Source organism: Babylonia areolata, chromosome 21 (genome assembly GCF_041734735.1).
Source record: "Babylonia areolata isolate BAREFJ2019XMU chromosome 21, ASM4173473v1, whole genome shotgun sequence".
NCBI classification, from domain to species: domain Eukaryota; kingdom Metazoa; phylum Mollusca; class Gastropoda; order Neogastropoda; family Buccinidae; genus Babylonia; species Babylonia areolata.
Window position 1 is genome coordinate 43,522,249 of NC_134896.1, and position 19,517 is coordinate 43,541,765.

The following is a 19,517-nucleotide window of genomic DNA, read 5'->3' on the forward strand; positions in this document are numbered from 1 at the left end:
AGTCTTAGGGCCTATCTTGTTCACTTTGTACACTCAACTTGTACACTCAACCTTTGTCTGACATCTTCAAAAGGCACTCATTTGGTTACCATAAATATGCAGATGACACAGAATTACAAAAAGCTGCTCCACCATCTGATTTTAAAACAGTCATTACTGAATTGGAAGCTTGTGTAGCTGATGTAAAAACATGGAAGGACAAAAAGAAGCTAAAGCTCAATGAAGACAAAACCGAACTCTTAGCCGTAGGAGACCTAACTCGTCTTAAGGCAGCAGAAAAGGACCCAGTTACATTTGGCCCAGCTTCAGTAGCATTTCAAACATCAGCCAAATACCTGGGTGTATATCTCAATCAAACCTTGACTATGAATGACCAAATTTCATTCTTGTGTCACTCATGTAATTTTCATCTCCGAAGGCTAGCCTCAGTCAGACCCTAAGTAACAGAGAAAAATATGGCTCAGTTGGTTTCCACATTTGTCCTGTCCAGTCAGGATTACTGCAGTTCCACTCTTGCAGGTTTACCATCTTCCTCCATCAACAGATTACAGAAAATCCAGAACAATGCTGCACAACTGGTTCTCGCCAAAAAGAAATCTGATCATGTTACACATCTGCTGAATCAGTTACACTGGCTTCCAATTGAGTCCTGCATTCACTATAAGTTAGCAACACTCGCCTTCAAACATTTTGACATGTCTCTTCCATTGTATCTCTCCTCTGTATTGGAAACATATGAACCACACAGAATGTTAAGATCCAGTTCTGAAATGCGCTGGAAATAGGTCTTTCAGAGCTCAGGTTCCCCAAGTGTGGAACTCTCTACCTTCATCTCTTAGAAATTCCTCTGATCTACATTCCTTTAAGTCAGATCTGAAAACTTACCATTTCCGTAAGCATTTTTGTTCTAGGCGGAATGGTTAAACTAAGGTATGATTGCTGGCAAGTATCTTTTTGCTAGTATTTTTATAGTCCTGTTTTAATGCATTGTGTATTTTATGTAGTTTCAGTCTTAGATGTGATGTCATTTTTTCTATCTGGTTATTTTCAATGGGTGTGAGTGTGTGGGTATATGTGTGGGTATGTGTGTGTGTGTGTGTGTATGTGTGCGCGCGCGTGCGTGTGTGCGTGCGTGCATGCATGCATGTGTTTGTGAGGTTACAATGCTCTGGTACGTGTGTGTAAGTGTGTAGGCATGTTAGTGTGTCCAAACAGAATTCTATGTTAGAAAATAAGAAATATTTTAATTCTTATGCAATTTTGTTTTTAGTGCAGTTGATATTTAATGTCAGTGTGTGTGTCTGTAAGGGAGGGACATTTATTTATCTGTTTGTGCGGGTGTGTGTGTGTTCTATAAAATGCATTTTGTTTTAATCTAAGCCGTATTTGTTCCATAGTTTTTATAATCTTTAGTGTGCTTTTGCATTCATATGAACGCACTGGATGTTTTCCGTTGTCAGATAGCGGTTGATATGTTTTCTTAGGCATGTTTATAGTCAACTATGATGTAAGGTGCTTTGAGCAGCATTGGTGCTGGATATTGCGCCATAGAAAAAGTATGTATTATTATTATTATTATGTTAGTGTATGTGTGTCCGAATGTGCATATGTGTGGGTGTGCGTGTGTTCACCCATATATGTAGTCATGAGCTGAAGGAATGGTAGGTGGTCGGTGATTTTAAAATAGTTAGGAAAACAGTGTGTTGAGTGTTGAGATCAGTGGCCACATCCCTCTCTCTGTGTCTCTTTCACACATACGCACACACAAACACACACACAAAAAGTGCATGTACACATACATATGCATATGCAAATCTTACCATCTCACACAGTCAAGCCTTATCTCTCCCTCCCCCCACCCCCTAACATCCATCTTTTTGCTCAGTATTCTCAGTTCGACAGTCAAAACAGGCATCATCAACAAAGTACCCAGATCCATTCTGTTCATCCATTTATAATTCAAATCACCACAAACAGGACCACCACAATCACCGTTCCCCTTTTATGAACTCCCCCTCACCCCATCTACCTCTCTTTTCTTTCTCACTTCCTTCCTGTTTCCTTTCCTTATGCCATAGTCTTTATTCTTTACCCACCACTTATGGATCAAATAGAAATGACAGAAGGGATGGAGGTAGATGTAATAGGATTGGGGGGTGGAGGGTGGGGTGGGGGGGTGATTGGAAAGTCCAGTGCTGTTGAAAGGTCAGACTTATATCAAAGGGCAGTGTTGAAAGCCCCATTTCCATGCGTCTACCATGTAGATGTACACATTTAACTCTTTCCTTTAACTCTTTCCTCACGCATTCCTACACAAAACGTATTCGGATTCGGACGAAGGAATGGAATAGCATTCTCTGAAAGTAAAATTCCATCATGGGCTATACACGTGATTTTGTGATTAGCCAAGCAGAGTGCGCTATTCTGGGTCACTCCACAATTGAACAGTATGATTGGTCAGCCTGGGATGTGTGGCCTGTCTCGCACACACGCTGACAAAGTCACTGACCGGCCTTCTGCTCGTGTGCCAGCCTGTTAGCAAAGCGGGCTCTTCTCAGAATGTTGTGAAGTGAACAAGGCAGTGACAGCAACGTTTTAGGGTTGCCGAAGTACTTGAAATGCTACAAACTGAAGGGTCGGACATTGAAGAGATGGATGATGACGAAGAAGAAAGCGAATTTAATGCAGAAAGCGAGCATGGGTATGGTAATTCGGGGTGAAAAATTGGCAGTATTTTCTACATATGGCAAAACTGTAAAAATAAGATGAGAAATTTGATTTTTTTTATATGTAATAGCTCAAAACGTAGTAAACCAGTTCTGAAAGTTTCATTTTCTTACACAGTATTTTGTATTTTTTGTATTTTTTTCCAAACCCTTACAAATGGGCCGTCTGTGGGGAAAAGCAAGGGAGAAAACTTGTCATCCCGAGTGAGTTAAATTGTCTTCTTTCTCTAGAACTGTGTCCCAACCTTGGTCTCTGCTTTCCTCAATCTTATATTGCCAGTGTTACCCATCAAACTCACACATACACAATTTGAATGTTCAGACAATAAATTGTTGCACATTATCATGTACAAATAAAGTCATCCAACAAATAAATCCATATATACCAAATGCATGCACACATGAAGGTATGCATGCTCGCACAGACACACAACACATATCATGCACAAAATTCACAGACAAAAAAAAAAGTTAGTCATGTACACACTTGGCAATGCTTGCCTGTGTACACACATTTCCCCCAAAGCCTTCCCCCCATCCCCCGTCACCACCCACCAACACTTAGATACACACATGCGCATGCTCAACCACACACTCCCACTTGCACACAAAATGTGTGTTCTGATGCACCAGTCTGTGGGTGAAGTTCAGAGGGTACAGTGTCATATTCTTGTCAGTGATACTGTTGCGTGCTTTGATTGAATGCCCGAATGATTGTAGGAATGAATGAATTCATGCAACAAGATCTTCTTTCACAAAAACCTGCCACTTCAGTCTGACCATCTACTACTTATGTCGACAAGTGATAGGTCTATTTTGTCTGCTAAAGTTTGTCTTGAGTCTCAGTCAATTTCCTATTGTACATGTAACTAAAAGTGTTTTTCTTTTACCTACCCCCTCCACCTGCTTTCTTACTGACTTTTTCCAAGCTGTCTTTGTCATGTCTGGTCATGATTCCACCCCAAGACATTGTGCCAAAAGTTCAAATGCTGCGGACAACAGATGTGTAAAACATTTGGAGCATTTGTTTGCACACATTAAAAGACTTCATTTTCTAATACAGTGCGTGCAACTGTTGCATTTTTTAGTGGGTCTAGTGGAATTTTCATTCCAAGAAATCTTAAAATCTGTTATCACACCAACATATTTATATTTGTCTACCTGTTCAACGATTTCATTTTTATGATGATTTTAATCAAACATTTTTTTTTCTGAAATCAATTGCTAGCTCTTTTGGTTTGCCAAAAAGTCACGATAATTGTCATCACAGCAATTCACAATATAACAGTTTCTCTTAGGTACTCAGTATCATCAGCTACTCATAATCCAGACTTCAGAGAATCCAAAACCATGCTGCACAGCTTATCTTCCATTCTCCCAAATCTGGTCTTGTCACTCCTCTTTTTCATTCCCTCCACTGGTTACCTGTTAGGAAAAGAATAGATTATAACTTCTCTCTCCTGTGCTACAAATTTATGAATGGCATGGCTCCTTACTTTTTTGAGCTTCTGCATTACTACTCACCATCTCGCAAGCTCTGGTCATCAGATGATGATAGTCTCTTTAAAAAAAAGTTCCCTCCTACAGAACCACATGTATGGAAAACACACTTTCTCTTTCAGGCTTTTTCCTCATTGAACGCACTCGTTTCCTGTCTGCCATGCTGTTTCTTGCCCCTCTTTCAAAACCTCTTTGAAAACTCATTTGTTTCCAGGCATTAAAATCAGTAACTAATTTCTTGTCTTCACTTTTATATCTTATTTTAATTTTTATTTCTATTATTGTTACTATTTTTAAATGTGCACATGTTCTTATACCTTGAGTGGCCAAGGCGTGCTTGTGTGTGTAAGTGTGTGTGTGTATGTGTGTGTGTGCGTCTACATCTTGTGTGGAGTGAGTATGTATTTGTGGGTTAGGGTTTGAGTGGAAGGATTTGTGCGTGCAGGTGTATTCTGTGTGTTTTTGATATGCATATGTCATTGTGCTTTTCATTATAAATGGCCATGGCTTTTGTATCATTAGATTGGGTTTGCCAAATGTCCTCTTATTATTATCATTATTGGTAATTAGTCCTGTCTGTCCAGAATAATTTGCAAGCTTGACTAGTGGACAGGAAGTGAACAAGCTTCTGCATTTAGTTATATACAGGGTAAACAGAAATGGTGAGAGCACTGTACTTCATGTGCATCAGTGTTTGTGAAGGGAACAGTAGATATACACATGATTTGATTTCTCAAACCAAGGCCTTTTATTAAGGTTGTCTGAAGCCCATAAAATAGTCAAAAAAGCAAGTTCCATATACATAAGCTTCTTTGCTGAAAGGTGAGGCTAATAGTATTAAAAGCACATTAGGCAGACACAGGTTTGATTTGTCTAGATGTTCATAAACTTTGTTCAGGACAAACGTTGTAGCATCATCTGCTCTTGTGTTCCTCCCATGCACAAATTGCAGGGGATCTAAAAAAGGTTTGACAGGCTCCTGCAAGTGGACTAGCACTATTTTTTCAGACTTAAATCACAGCAGATGTCAGTGCTGCAGGATGAAGATCATTCATACAAGACACATGTGTATTCTTAGGCACAGGTATAATGCAGGAGGTTCTCCAGATAGAATGTATTTTGCATTGACAAAGAGATTGATTAAAGATAATTGTTGTGGTCTGGTTGGGCTGCACAGTATTTCAATGTTGGTTTGGGTCATATCAGGCAAGGCGCTTTGTTTGGTTTAAGTTTTTTTAGAATGCAACAGTACTTCCTCTTTAGAGACAACAATGTATTCATCTTTCTTATCAGTAATTACAGAAAAGAATGTGACATTTTGATATCATTCAGGAATGGGTGAATAAGCAGATACAAATAATCACACTCAAAAGTTGTTTTCAAACCAAGCCAGCTAGCCACTATAAATTTTCTGTGTGGTGATGTTTGTTTTGTTTTTGCAGTTGTGGGGTTTGATCAAGCAAGGTTGGAAATGTAAAGGTGAGTTTGTGTGTGAGTTGGTGTGTGTATGTCTGAGTATGTGCACGTGTGTGTCTCTGTGTCTGTGTATGCGTGCATGTGTGTGTGAGTGCATTGTGTGTGTTTGTATGTGAAGGTGTCTGTGTGTGTGCATGACAGAGTGGATATGTGGATATGTGTGGTGAGCTAGTAAAAGCTTCCTTTTTTTTCTTTGTGTATTTATGTGTGTGTGTGTGTGTGTGAAAGGGGAAGGAGGGAATGGAGGGTGTGCACAAGTGTGTTGACAGTGTATGTGAGAGAGAGAGAGAGTATTGATGGTCTGTTTACACATGGTTGTGATGATAATGTCTTTGTATTTCTGAAATTGTCATGAAATAAATTTTGTCCCCTCTGATTCAAACACATACCTGCTCACATGTGTACATGAAAACATACATGCACACGCACATGTGCGTGTGCACACCCAAACTCACTAACTCATACACACACACACATGAACACAAGCACACACACACACATGAATACAAGCACACACACACACATGCACACACACGCGCGCACACACACACACACACACACACACACACACACACACACACACACACACACACACACACATCTGGTTAACAAAATGGTTGTAAACTAGAAAATTACTTCATTTTAAACACAATTGACCTGTAATCTCTCACATTGTCAGTCAACCATCGATAAATGGCAACAAAACAGAAAGAAAACAAACTGTATGCTGTCTGTAATGGAAGAAAAAATGGAATTTTTAAGCATGGGAACAATGCTTCAAGATTAGTTACTGGATTTTCAAGAGCAGTTATAAAAGCTATATTTCATAGACAATGGACAATACGCTCGTAGCAATGTGACTTGCTGGACATGAAAACACGACAATCTACGATGTCAGTGAATACATGAATGATGATGATGATGTAACAACTGAACAAGTAAATAATACAATGTATTGAAATGAGGATATGAATGAAATAATAGAAAATAACAAAAGCTGCTTCTGTGGATGAAAAATGGAAGAACACATGTTGAGATATTCCAGCTGTCACAAAAAAATTCACTATTCATTTACAAACCACCTGACTTACTAGATTTGTATTTTCGCTAAATCGTCATGCAAGTACACATGCAAACTGTGCAGTGACATGTTTTATGATGAATCTGTAGCTGAAAACATACTTCACAAAGAAACAGAACATAGAAATATTGCAAATAATCAATCATCCTGGCAGCAAAGTTACAGAACAGCTGTTGATGTCACAACACTAAGCAGTGATGTCTGTCCTGCAGAACCTTGAATGTGCAGTGAAAGATATAACGTATCTTGCTGTGTGATAAGAAACTCTAGGGAGAGCTGGACAGTACAAGGTCTTCAGAGAAGAAGCCCCCTCAGTCAAGTGTTTCGGCCCTTAACTCTTTACACTCTAAGGGGGCTGGGCCGCACCCAGGTCATGATTCCTGGATGCCCTTGTATTGCCGCCTTTTTAAAATTAAAAAAAAAATTTTTTTCCTGGTCCTCAGCAGGTTTGAACCCGTGCCTCCAGGGTGGTCACCACTTCAGGACTTAGTCACCTTTTTTGGCAGACATTTTAACCACTGAGCTATTGTACACCTAGTTTGAGTAAGGAAATTTAATCCTTATGAAGTATACTTTCGTTCCTCCTCAACCAGATCCAACTGGAACTCTTTTCTGCTGCTTCTGCCATTGCCTTGAGAGCCCATGTTCTCTCTCTGCCAGAAATCAACAGCTGTTTCATGAGGCTGTAAGCAGATGTGCTCACAAACCCTCTTGCACCAATCTCTATGGCGAGGACTTTGGCTTGGAAGCCAGATTCTCTCAGGCTGCTTGCTGGCTAGACTAGCATACTTCTCGGTCTTGTAGATGTGAGCTTCCTCAATTCTGCTTTCGTATGGCACGGTGAGTTCAATTAGAATCGCTTGTTTCGTTGCCTTGGAGTGGTGTACTATGTCAGGTCTCATGCCACTCTTGCTGATGATTTCCGGGTGTTTTTTCCCCTCTGGTAGGTCAGCTGTGTATTCCCAGTCTTTGGCACCATCAAGCTGCCCACGTTTCAATGCTTTGGAAACTTTGGATGCTGTTCCTGGCCAGACATTATTGCCTTCTGCAGAGCGGAACTCTACTGGAACTTCTGGTGGGGTTGGTGCTCCTTGGACAGTGCTCACCACGTGTGCAATTTCTTTTAGCACTTGGTTGTGTCTCCATGTGTACTGTCCTTGGCTTAACACAGCTTTGCATGAGGTGAGCACATGTTCCACGGTTTGTCTGGCATGCAAGATCATCTGTTTTCCCCCATTTCACCAAGTTTGTATTCATGGGAAGGAGGTTGTACACAGATCTTAGGATAAAGCTGATCCGCAGAGGGACCATGTTCCACATGTCGCTCCAGCTCCTTTGAAGTGCATTTTCCCATGTTGTCCACTGCCCCTGCTGGCCTTGCTGGACTTCCTTCTGGACTCTATTATCATTCTCTTCCTTCCTGATCACCTGTATGATCAAGCTTCTGCATTCAGTAATATACAGGGTAAACAGAAACGGTGAGAGCACTGTACTTTGTGTGCACCAGTGTTTGTGATCTTTAGCATATCAAATGCTAAGAGGATCAAATAAAAGAAACTCTGTGGACTCACCAACTCTGACAGCAACTCAAGTGTCACATTAGATATTTCAGTCCAAACAGAAGAGACAGTATTTTCAAACCTAAAATCGCCTATCAAGTCATTTTTCTCATCAAAGAAACCCTCTATGAATGAACCCTCCACCCAAAAGTTTCGTCCACTCTCTCCAAAGACATTGTTTGATCAACATCCACCATAAAAAATTGTCAACCATCAGTTGATTGGTGCCCCACCATCAGTCAGAACACGCACACTGCAGGTGTTCATGACAAAATGTCAGACAATGGTTGGCAGCAAACACTCAGCCACATCTGGATCTGATTCAGCGGCTGAGCCAACAGTCATTAGCCCCTTCAATCAAGGAGTACTTTTTTCTGCCTGCTGGGATTTGCCTTTACCTTTTGGAGTGTCTGTTGTGCATACAAATTGGTTTCCTCAACAAATTTCCAATTTAGATTATCATAACAAAAAGTGAGGGAAAGTCAATGCAATCAGTGGCCTCTGCCCTTCTCCTCTTCCGACTCTCTGACCTGCTACACTTTGTCCAGTTCCCCTCAGTTCCCTCACCCTGTTTCTACCTCTACACTTCTCCTGCATTGGCTCAGTGCCAAGAATATCACTCCCACTGCTTCTTTTTTGGTTGTTTCATTGTCAGTCATGAGGTTGGGGTCTGCTCTGTACAGCTTCACTCAATACATGTGGATCTTGCCAGTCTCTTCATCGCTCCCTTTATTTTCTATGGGACCATCCAATAAAAGTTCATCACTGTCTTCTTGGAGTTGACGCTTCAATTCTTTTTGAGCATCAGCTAAAGAAAGCAGTTTGGGGTGGGGCTTTTTTTGGTGCACCTCGATCGCACAGATTGAGCTGGGTTTTATTTGCTCAAAGGCAATCAGACAGAAAATATTACACATAAATGTTCATCCTCTTTGGTTTTCTGATCACTGCCAATTTATGAATGGACTATGGAGACCAAAACCCCCCACAAAAACAGTAAATTAAAGTCACATTGTCAAAGTTTACTTAAGAATGCATTTAAACAAAATAATGTTGATAAAAAAAAACATTTGAGATCAATTTTCATCAGTATCATTTATTAAACTTTCAGGTTTACCATGGATACTGGAACAAAATCATGATATGATATCAAACTGAGCATTCATAAGCAGATACACCAAAGGAATAAAATAAGGTTCGACAGAGACTGTTATTAACACAGGAGAGGTATTTAATCAATTTTGAATGTGTCAACCACTTAAGTGCTCCATGATGTGTGTATATATATATATATATATATATATATATATATGTGTGTGTGTGTGTGTGTGTGTGTGTGTGTGTGTGTGTGTGTGTGTGTGATGAAAAATGCATCACTATTTGGCCTATGATGCAGAAATATGTCCGCATCATTTCAGGATTTTTCAGTTACATTTTAAAGAAAACTTGAAATGTCTGCTTTTATTATCCACGAGGAGCAACAGCCAGTCACACTGTCTACAGTAATTACTGGATATTACTTTCAGTACCCCTCTTAGAAAATTTTAAGATGGCAGACGATGAAACACAAACTTGCTCTAGTGGCTTGAAACAGCAGCAGGTTGCAAACACCCTTTGTGAATTTGTCACCCAAGATGTAGCACAAGCTTTAAGTAATTGAAGATGATGCACTTTGTAGTGTGCTTGACATGAATGAAAGTGAAAGTGATGATTTGCAGAGAGGGTGGAGATGGGGGATATTGGAGAGCTAGGTCTTGTAATAAAAGGAAATGGAGAATGACCAGAAGGCCAAGAACAGCTCTGTGGTTGACCTAGAGGTGTTGTTTTGTTGCTGTTGTTGTTTTTTTCCACATTAATTTTCCAATAAATGCACAGTTTCCTTTTTGTATGTAGTGTTCTATGTAAGCTTACAGCAGTATTATTACAACTATCCACATTTGACTATTCATGTATCATGGACAATTTCAGTAATGAGGTACATGTATGTAGGTGTCTGAGTTTTCAGTTGCTCAAATGTGTGTGTGTGTGTATGAGTGTGTGGGTGGGCTACTGTGTAAGTTCATTTTAGGGATAAAGATATACAAATAATGATAATAGTCATAAAGAAAGAAAATACTGAAATTATGAAATCAAGCTCATCAGAACACATACTAACAATTCAGTTATAAATAACCAGCAACAACAAAATGGGAAAAATGGACGCCAGGACAAATGCAGGAAGTGATCAGGATTAGCCTCCAGCCGGACACGCCGACTAAGGAAGCTGGCCACGGCACCACTATGTCATAGAAAAAAAGAAGCGGAATAAACAAAAGGAGTTAAATTAGGCACATTATCAAGGGGGGGGGGAGAGAAGGGGATAGGTTGGGGATGAGTTACAGGTGCGAATATGTATGCGCATGTATATATGCCTTTGACCAGTGTGGTAGTTACTTAATCATAATGTGGATGATCATTTCACCTAAACATTGCTTCATACGGATAAATTTCATAGTTTCGTTTCCTTCTCAGAAATATACTGTAAGGGTATAGCTGATTCTGTTTTTTATTTCACAATACTTCTGCACATTTTCCCCACTAAGTTAATTGATATAGTGGTAATTTCCCTTGGTAGGCGGATATTTATTCACCCCAAACAATATATCCCAATTTTAAAGTTTCAACTTGACATTCACTTTGTAATGAATTGTCTCTTCAGTGAAAGCCCAAAGGTTGTGTACTTCCGGACATTCACAGAAAAAGTGTTCAATGTAGTCTACTGTATCACAACAGTAAGAGCACTTTTTTGTTTTCTTTAATTTTCATTTTGTTTAGAATTGTATTTGTTGGATAGATATTGTGAAGAATTTTCCAGTGTAAAAATCTTTAATCTTACTTTTTTTGTGACTTCTTTTGCTCTCACCCAGTCTATGTTGTTTAGTTCAAAATAAAATTTCCTGCACCCCAAAATGAAAGCGGAAGGGGTGTCTGGTTCCTTGTTTGTTGTTAGTGGTTTCTTTATCTGTTTTGGCTTGGTGTTAAATTTGTTAACGTCACTTGTCTGGTCGTCTGTCTGTTGTTGTCCTGTCTGTATCCACTGAATCCAGGAGTTAGTGATAGCATTGACTAACAGGTTGTATTCAAGGATTGTACTTGCTCTAATTTGACCAAATATGCCATATATCTCTTTCAATGACAGTAATCTGTGAGATGTAATATGTGTTTGATTCGTACAATCCCTTCTTCTTTGCCAGTTTTGGAAGAATAGTGGATTGTTTAATGTATGTCATTAACGTAGCTGACTTTGGAAGGTAGTTTGAGTTACTTCTTCCAGTTTTGTAATATTCTTGTAATCTAAGTAGGATTTTATCACATCTTTCCAAAAATTGTTTTTTTTTTTTTTTTTTTTTCTTCTAAGCCCTTTATTTTTTCTGTTTTACAGTTAATATGAAAGACGTTGTGTTTTGGTAGTTTTCCAATGTGCCATTTTGGAATTATAGACTCCAGCTGTGGTGTTCTGTGGAATCAGATAATTTTCCAGCCCATTGTAAATATGAGCATTTTTGTAGATCAGTCATATTCGTCATAACAAGACCTCCATCTTCATAACCAGACTACATTACTTTTTGTTTAACGTTTTTAAATGCTTTTCTGTTGCTGGTTTTTTTTTTTTTTTTTTTTTTTTTTTTCCCCCAAATAGATCTATATAGAATAGTGTTGATTCTACGTAAGATTGTGGATGGCAACCCAATAGACTGAACTACAAAAATGAACTGACTAATTAAGAATGTTTTAATAACAACAACTTTATCTTGGGTACTGAGATCTCTTTTGTTCCATTCACTTATTAACTGGTTTATATGATCTAATGCCCTTGACCACTCTCGCTGGTGGATGCTGTGCTCTAGTGGCATAAAGATGTTTGAAAACAAGAGGATGCTGGCCATCAAGTGTGAGCGAAGGAAGCAGGGCTCAACTTCTGGAGACGTTTTCCCTTGCAACACCTGTGGGAAGTGCTGCGCATCCAGAATCGGCCTCTTCTCCCATATGAGGACACACACCAACAGATAAGCCTGCCTGCCTGCTCATCCGTCAGACTGACAGGCGACTGCATCAGTCAATATGATCTAATCTATGTAGCCAGTTTTCTTCAATTTCTTTTGCCATCAGATTCAAAGCAGATCCCTAAAATTTGACTTACCACTGATATTGGCATGTGTACCTCTCCATTCTGACTGCCGATTTTTAAAGCTTTTGTTTTCTGTAGGTTTAACTTAAGTCCTGAAAAGGTTTCAAACAATCTAAATATATCCAATGATTTATTGATATCATTTTTGTGGTTTAGGAATAATGTTGTGTTGTCAGCCATTTGTTTTATTTTTGAATAAGCTGTATGTGTCATGTCAGAAGTTGGTTTCTTTCTGTTGTATTTCTAACTTTAATGGCTAATAATTCTACGGTTAAAACAAAGGCTAGGGGTGAAAAAGGGCATCCTGGTCTAATACCACATGAAACATTGAAAGGTTCAGAGATCCATTAACCGTGGTTTATAGAACTTGAAATCTCATTATTCAAAACATATACCCATCTGCGAAAGTCAGTACCAAAACCAAATACTTTGAATATATGTAGCATAAATGTTTTAGAAACAGAATCAAAGGCTTTAGAGAAACTAACTGCTAGTAGATATCCAGCTTTGTTTGTTTTGTTTAAATAGTTAATCGTATCATCTGTAGATCTTATTGTAGTGGCAATATTTATGTTTCTAATAAACCCTACCTGATGCTCATTTACTAGGTTAAGTATTACTTTGTTGAGCCTCTCTGCTAAAGCTTTTGCTAATATCTTATAGTCAGAGTTGGTAAGTGTTATGGGTCTCCAATTATCTAGCCTGTCCCTATCTAGGTCTTTAACTTTGTGTAAAAGAGTGATTAAGCCATGCTTTTGTGCGAATGATAGTTTTCCATTGTGAAATAAATTGATGAATGAGTCTGTAACTGTCACGCTGTGGCTGACAGATAGACGGACGAATGATGACAAAAACTCCACAACAAATCTGTCAGCCCTCCGAACCAGTCGGAACGACCAAAGTCCACTTGAAATTATAACATTTATTCAAAAAGCAAACAAACAAACAAACAAAAATGATATTTGGTATTTACAAACATGACATTTAACACAAACAAAACAATACTGTCACGACTACCACACCCACGCGCATACAAACATTCGAAGATATAGTGGTCAGGAATGGATGGGATAAGGGAGACAGTAAGTTGGGGGACAGCACTTAACACAGCCTGACAAGTCCTTCCAGCCGACGCTGTTGTCGTCGTCGCTGTTGTCATCGACGATGTTGTCACCACCGCCACAGAACACAGTGCCAGTCCCACATCATGCAGACCTCCGTCCAGCCCACAGCTGCAACCAGCAGAGGAGTGGAACCGTCCAAACAGGAACAATGGAAGAAAAAAAACTAGGAATGGCAAAGTGTCAGTTTCTGACACTTCTAAAAGATTTGGGTCGCACCCAACCTATCCCACCCATCCAATGCAATAATGCATTTAAATTTTAACTCAATTTAATTTATCCCAAAATAATAAACATTATTAATATTTCTCATGAACACAACCACAATGATAGGAACACATATATTTTCATGGCATCTCTTAATCATAACATAAAAGTGGAATGATGGCCTAGAGGTAACGCGTCCACCTAGGAAGTGAGAGAACCTGAGCGTGCTGGTTCGAATCATGGCTCAGCCGCCGATATTTTCTCCCCCTCCACTAGACCTTGAGTGGTGGTTTGGACGCTAGTCATTCGGATGAGACGATTAACCGAGGTCCTGTGTGCAGCATACACTTAGCACACGTAAAAGAACCCATGGCAACAAAAGGGTTGTTCCTGGCAAAATTATGTCGAAAAATCCATTTCGATAGGAAAAACAAATAAAACTGCATGCAGGAAAAGATATAAAAATTTTTTTTAAAAAGGGTGGCGCTGTAGTGTAGCGATGCGCTCTCCCTGGGGTGAGCAGCCCAAATTTCCCACAGAGAAATCTGTTGTGATAAAAAGAAATACAAATACACAAAATACAAAACATTATGAACAGCTACAGCAAATTCAAAACAAACACATGTATTCACAACCTCTGTCATTCCCTCCACCATTCCTGCAAGTCCAAACAACCAGCCAACCTAGGAAACATCACACACCCTCACTTCAGACAGGTTTTGTGAAAGTTTCATTTTCATTTTCTTTGAACGTATTGGCTACCTCAGTAACATTTTCTATTGCAGTGTTTTGGTTGTAGAGATTTTTGTAGAATGATACCTGTTCTTGTGAAATATTGTTTTGGTCTGTCATGATTTCACCAGTTTGTTTGCATAATCCAGTTTTAGTCTTTCTTTTCCCCCTAGATTTTTCAAAACTACAAAAAATATTTTGTGTTACGTTCCCGCTCCTTAATTCACTTTATTCTTGACCTTACCTGAGCGCCTTTTGCTTTCTCCAACTGCAGTATTTCTAACTTTTGCTTCAGTTGTAACAAACGTGCCCTTCTACATTTGTTGGATTCTTAGTTAACAGTTCTTTTTTCATCTGCTTTTGTATATTTTGAAATTAATTATGTTTTTGACAGTTTTTTTTCCCAAATTCAATACAAAAATTTCTTATATCAAATTTGCATAGTTCCCTTCTTGTAATGTTAGAATCATATTCTTTGCTATAATTACCTATAGGGGTTTCAAGGAGATCACTCATTTGTTGGGTAAATATCTTGTTTTTCAGATGGCTGTTGTTAAATTTCCAGAAGCCTGGACCATGTGAGAAAACACTATCATTAAGTTCTATTTCTAATGTTTTATGATCAGAGCTAGGAATGTGCTGGAGTTCACTAGATATGCAGAAGTGCATCATGCCCTCTGAGGCGAAACAATGATCGAGTCGCCTGGCAATGAATGGGTTGCTTCTGCTCCAGTTATGGTCTTTTTCAATATTATGGAAAGTCCTCCAGGTATCTATCAGTTCTAAAGACTTAATTAATTTCTTAAACTTGTTGACTTCGGTATCGCGATGAGGCTGACCTGCTATTATATCTAACTGATTATCAAGCACACAATTGAAGTCTTCCATTAATAGGAGATTGTTATCACTAAGAGCAGATATTTGTTCATGCAGTTCCTCAAAAAAGGCAAGTTTTTCCCTGGAGTTGTTTGGTGCAAAAACATTTGCTGAAATAAGTCTATCAATCATTTCTTACTGAAACAGCGAGAATTCTGTTTTGTGCCAGTTTTAAATCTACCTTTCCAGTGAATTACTTGGAAACTAGGATAGCTTCTCCTTTACTTCTGTTCGTTCCTTCATTTTAAAAGACTTTCCCTCCCCATTGTTTTTTCCCAAATTGGTACGTCAGTTTTCGTTAAGTGAGCTTCTTGTATACATATAATATCATAATGTTTGTTTTTCAGTTAATGGAATACTGAAGATCTTTAAAATTTGTTTTTTAATCCTCTAACATTAACAGAAGTAATTCTTAACTTATCCATTTAAAGGGTTTGTGTTGTTTCATATCTAGCAAGCTTCTCAGCTTACAGTTTCTTATCCCAAAATCACAATTATAACTTGTAGTCCAGAAGTCGAAGCCAGGTCATCGAGAGTTTGAACAGGAAACAGTGCAAGCGGTCAGTCGCATACCTCCTCTTCATCATTGTCAGAGTCTGGGGATGGAGGCTGGTCAACTGGTCTACCATCTTGCCTTGCTTGCTTGCCAGAAGTCTATGGGCTGCTGGTCTCACCAGATGTGTGACGCTTGGGCGTCTCCGACCTTTGTCTTGGAGAATTGCTGATCTGCATTGAGGAGCAGACAGTTGTCTAGCGAGTCTTTGAACGCCCCCTGATCTGTTTATCCGAGTTTGTTTTTTTTTCCTGTCAAACTTTTCTCCTCTTTCTCATGCTCAACTCTTTTGCTCCTCTCATTCTCCACTCTTCTGTCACCCCAACTCTCTCGTTCCATTCTCTCACCATTCACACTTTCGCTGTCTTTCCTTGATGGATCAGAGTTAACAAAGTCACATTCTGGGTCTCCCTGTTTGTGTCCTGGGTGCTTACAAGATTTACACACATCTTTTGTGCACTGTGATGCATGGTGGTCTTTCTCCACGCACCTTGAGTATGTTACTGGGTTTGGTTTTTTTTTACCAGTTTCTTTTCTTTATGATAACTTTTTGCTTTGAAAATGCTGATTTTTAAAGTCTTTTCTAAAGGGACAGCGGGAACAGTTATAAAAACAAACCCCCTCCCGGTCAGAAAGCATGTCAATTTACTATCAGTCTCTTGCTCTCTCCAGCGAACTTGACTCAGTCGCACTCTGTCACACTCGGTTTGGGAGAGCAAAAACAGCATGACCGATCGCCACAACAGTCACTCACTGAGTCTGGCTGAGCTAGAGTTGACCTCAAAGACAATCCATCCCCTTATTCAAGGCAAGGAGGGGGAAGGTGTTTGATGAAGGGGGTGGAACAAGGTTGTGAGTTGCATGAATCACTCGAGAAGCATGGTTTTTGAAAATCACACTGGCATTTCAAAGAAGGGAAGAGCTATCACCTGCAGGCAAATTCTGAATAGTACTCATCTCCCTCCCCTGCACTGTGTGCCAACTGGGTCACTGTTAACCTCTTCAATGTTGTCTGAAAGTGAGCATGAGGTGAGTGGGCGTGGCACAGACTGTGTGTGTGTGTGTGTCTGCGCTTATTTATGTTTTATTTCTATTTGTCTTTAAATAACCAGCTAAAAGAAACAGTTTGCTGGCGACATTTCTTCTGTCATTGCTAAGGAACTGTAACTGAATGATGGGTTGAAAATGTGTAGAATTCCAGAATTTTTGGATCATAATCTATCACTATGTGCACATAATGTTACAGCAAATTTAGTTTTTATTTTTCATATATTTTCTAGGTTCATTTTAGCTGCTGTTACGAACAATCTATAACATATATTCAGAAAGTATATGAAATATTTCTTTCTCACATTTGTGGTTCACTCATTGTTAACCAATACTTTTAGGAAGCTACAAACTTTCAGAAATTGATAGTCTGTTCATTTTCCTTTAAAAGAGATATGGGGAATGAAATTTTCTTGTAGCAGATATGTACTATAATTTTTTTTGTTATTTATTACCCTTTGCAACAAAAAAACGCGTGGCAATTAGGAAGCCCAATCCAAAATGACACCTGGTACTGAAGGGGTTGAATAGGCAGCCGTACAAGCATTCTTTGCATCAAAAATATTTTGCTAAATGTAAAGTATACAACAGACTGGTAAAACAAAAGAAACATTCATATAAAAATCTCTTGGTGAAAGAATTACATGAAGTGCTAAATAGAGAAATGCAGCATGGAAAACATTTTAAACAAGAGAGGCAAGGCCTTCTAGACTCACTTGTGACATGCACTTACTACAACAACTGAATCAAAACACACAAAAAATCAATTGCAAAACAAAAGTCATGTGCACCTCACAACATAGAAATATAGGCCACACAAAGTTGTGTTGGATTTCACACTTTTTTTTTTTCTTTTTTTTTTCAAAATTAAAGTCACAAAGGAAAAAAATAGTTTGTTTTTGGTTAAATGAAAAAGGAAATGCACCTAAGTGTGACCAACATACAGACACACACACAGACACACACAAGATAGGTAATAAAGTTAAGTTACATTTTATACATGTATAAATATATCAGATGTAACTGAACTTATTGTTAAACTATTACATAATGCATTATAAGCTTAATCGTAGAGAAAACAATTAATACAATGTGAAAAACTCAATATGGGTATTGACAATGTGCCTGTCTGCTTTATGATTACAATTTTATATATATATATATATATATATATATATATATAATTACTTCATAATCTAGACTCTTTTTCTGGTGTAAACTTCAAAGTCATTGATACACTATTTGAGTATGCAGCTGCATGACATGCTCGCACATGAAAATCAAAATTCAAATGATAAGTATAGGTCAGTTACATTTTATACATGTATTTATATAAATACATAATATGTAACTGAACAGTGAGCTTTTTACTATGTATGAAAAACAAAAACTGTTAATTACATAATTATAAGGTTATGATTGTTGAGAAAAAGTGTAATACAGTGTGAAAAAATAAATATAGATATTAACAATGTTCATGCCTATGTGTTTCAAATGATTGTTCAAACTCAAATTTGTTTTAAAAATAAATATAGATATTAACAATGTGCATGGCTATTTGTTTCAAATGATTGTTCAAACTAAAATTTTTGCATTTTGTTTAAGTGAAAAAGGATTCAGCTTCATATAAGAATAAAGTTCAGTTACATTCCATACACAAGGTGCATGGTTCAACCCCCTGGAATGGATCAGTCAGGCCAGGGTTGTTTCCCAGCAGTCTGAAATCAGTTATGTAAACTGCTGTCAGTCATACTATATTATTATTACTATATTATTGTTACAGAACCACACACACACACACACACACACACACACACACACACACACACACACACACACACAGAGAGAGAGAGAGAGAGAGAGAGAAATACACACATGTGAACACAGCAAACAACTCTTTAATTTAATAAATATCTATGTATCCTCATGTATAAAGATTTTTTTCTTGTAATCTCTCTCTCTCTCTCTTATGTATGCTTATGTATAAAGATTTTTTTCTTGTACTCTCTCTCTCTCTCTCTCTCTCTCTCTGTCTCTCTGTCATGCACCTCTAATTCAGTAAATGCATTCCACATTTGAAACTATTTTGTGCTCAAAACATGTGCACACAAATACATAATATATATATATATGAACACAACAAACGTTCCTTTATCATATATCAATTATCCTCATGTAATCTCTCTCTTGTCTCTTTCTTATACACATCTGATTCAGTAAATACATTCCACATTTGAATGTATTTTGTGCCCAATTATTGTTACAGAACCTCGCACACACACACACACACACACACACACACACACACACACACACACACACACACATGTGAGCACAACAAACAACTCTTTCATTTAATAAATATTTATGTATCCTCATGTATAAAGATTTTTTTTCTTGTTATCTCTCTCTCTCTCTCTCTCTCTCTCTCTCTCTCTCTCTCTCTCTCTCTCTCTCTATCTATCTATCTCTCT

At 38.3% G+C, this 19,517-nt stretch overlaps 1 protein-coding gene across 5 annotated transcripts in view; it reads left to right on the top strand.

Annotated features, from left to right (window-relative positions):
• LOC143295899 (ras guanyl-releasing protein 3-like) overlaps nt 1-19,517 on the top strand; it is a 253,140-nt gene that overhangs the window by 180,241 nt on the left and 53,382 nt on the right. For 4 of the 5 annotated variants that reach the window (XM_076607577.1, XM_076607579.1, XM_076607580.1 and 1 more), the window contains exon 15: nt 5,669-5,705. In XM_076607577.1, coding sequence (XP_076463692.1) covers nt 5,669-5,705 — 37 coding nt within the window. Of the gene's footprint in view, nt 1-5,668; nt 5,706-10,515; nt 10,649-19,517 lie in introns of those variants that run through there. The other variant, XM_076607581.1, reaches the window with a different exon arrangement.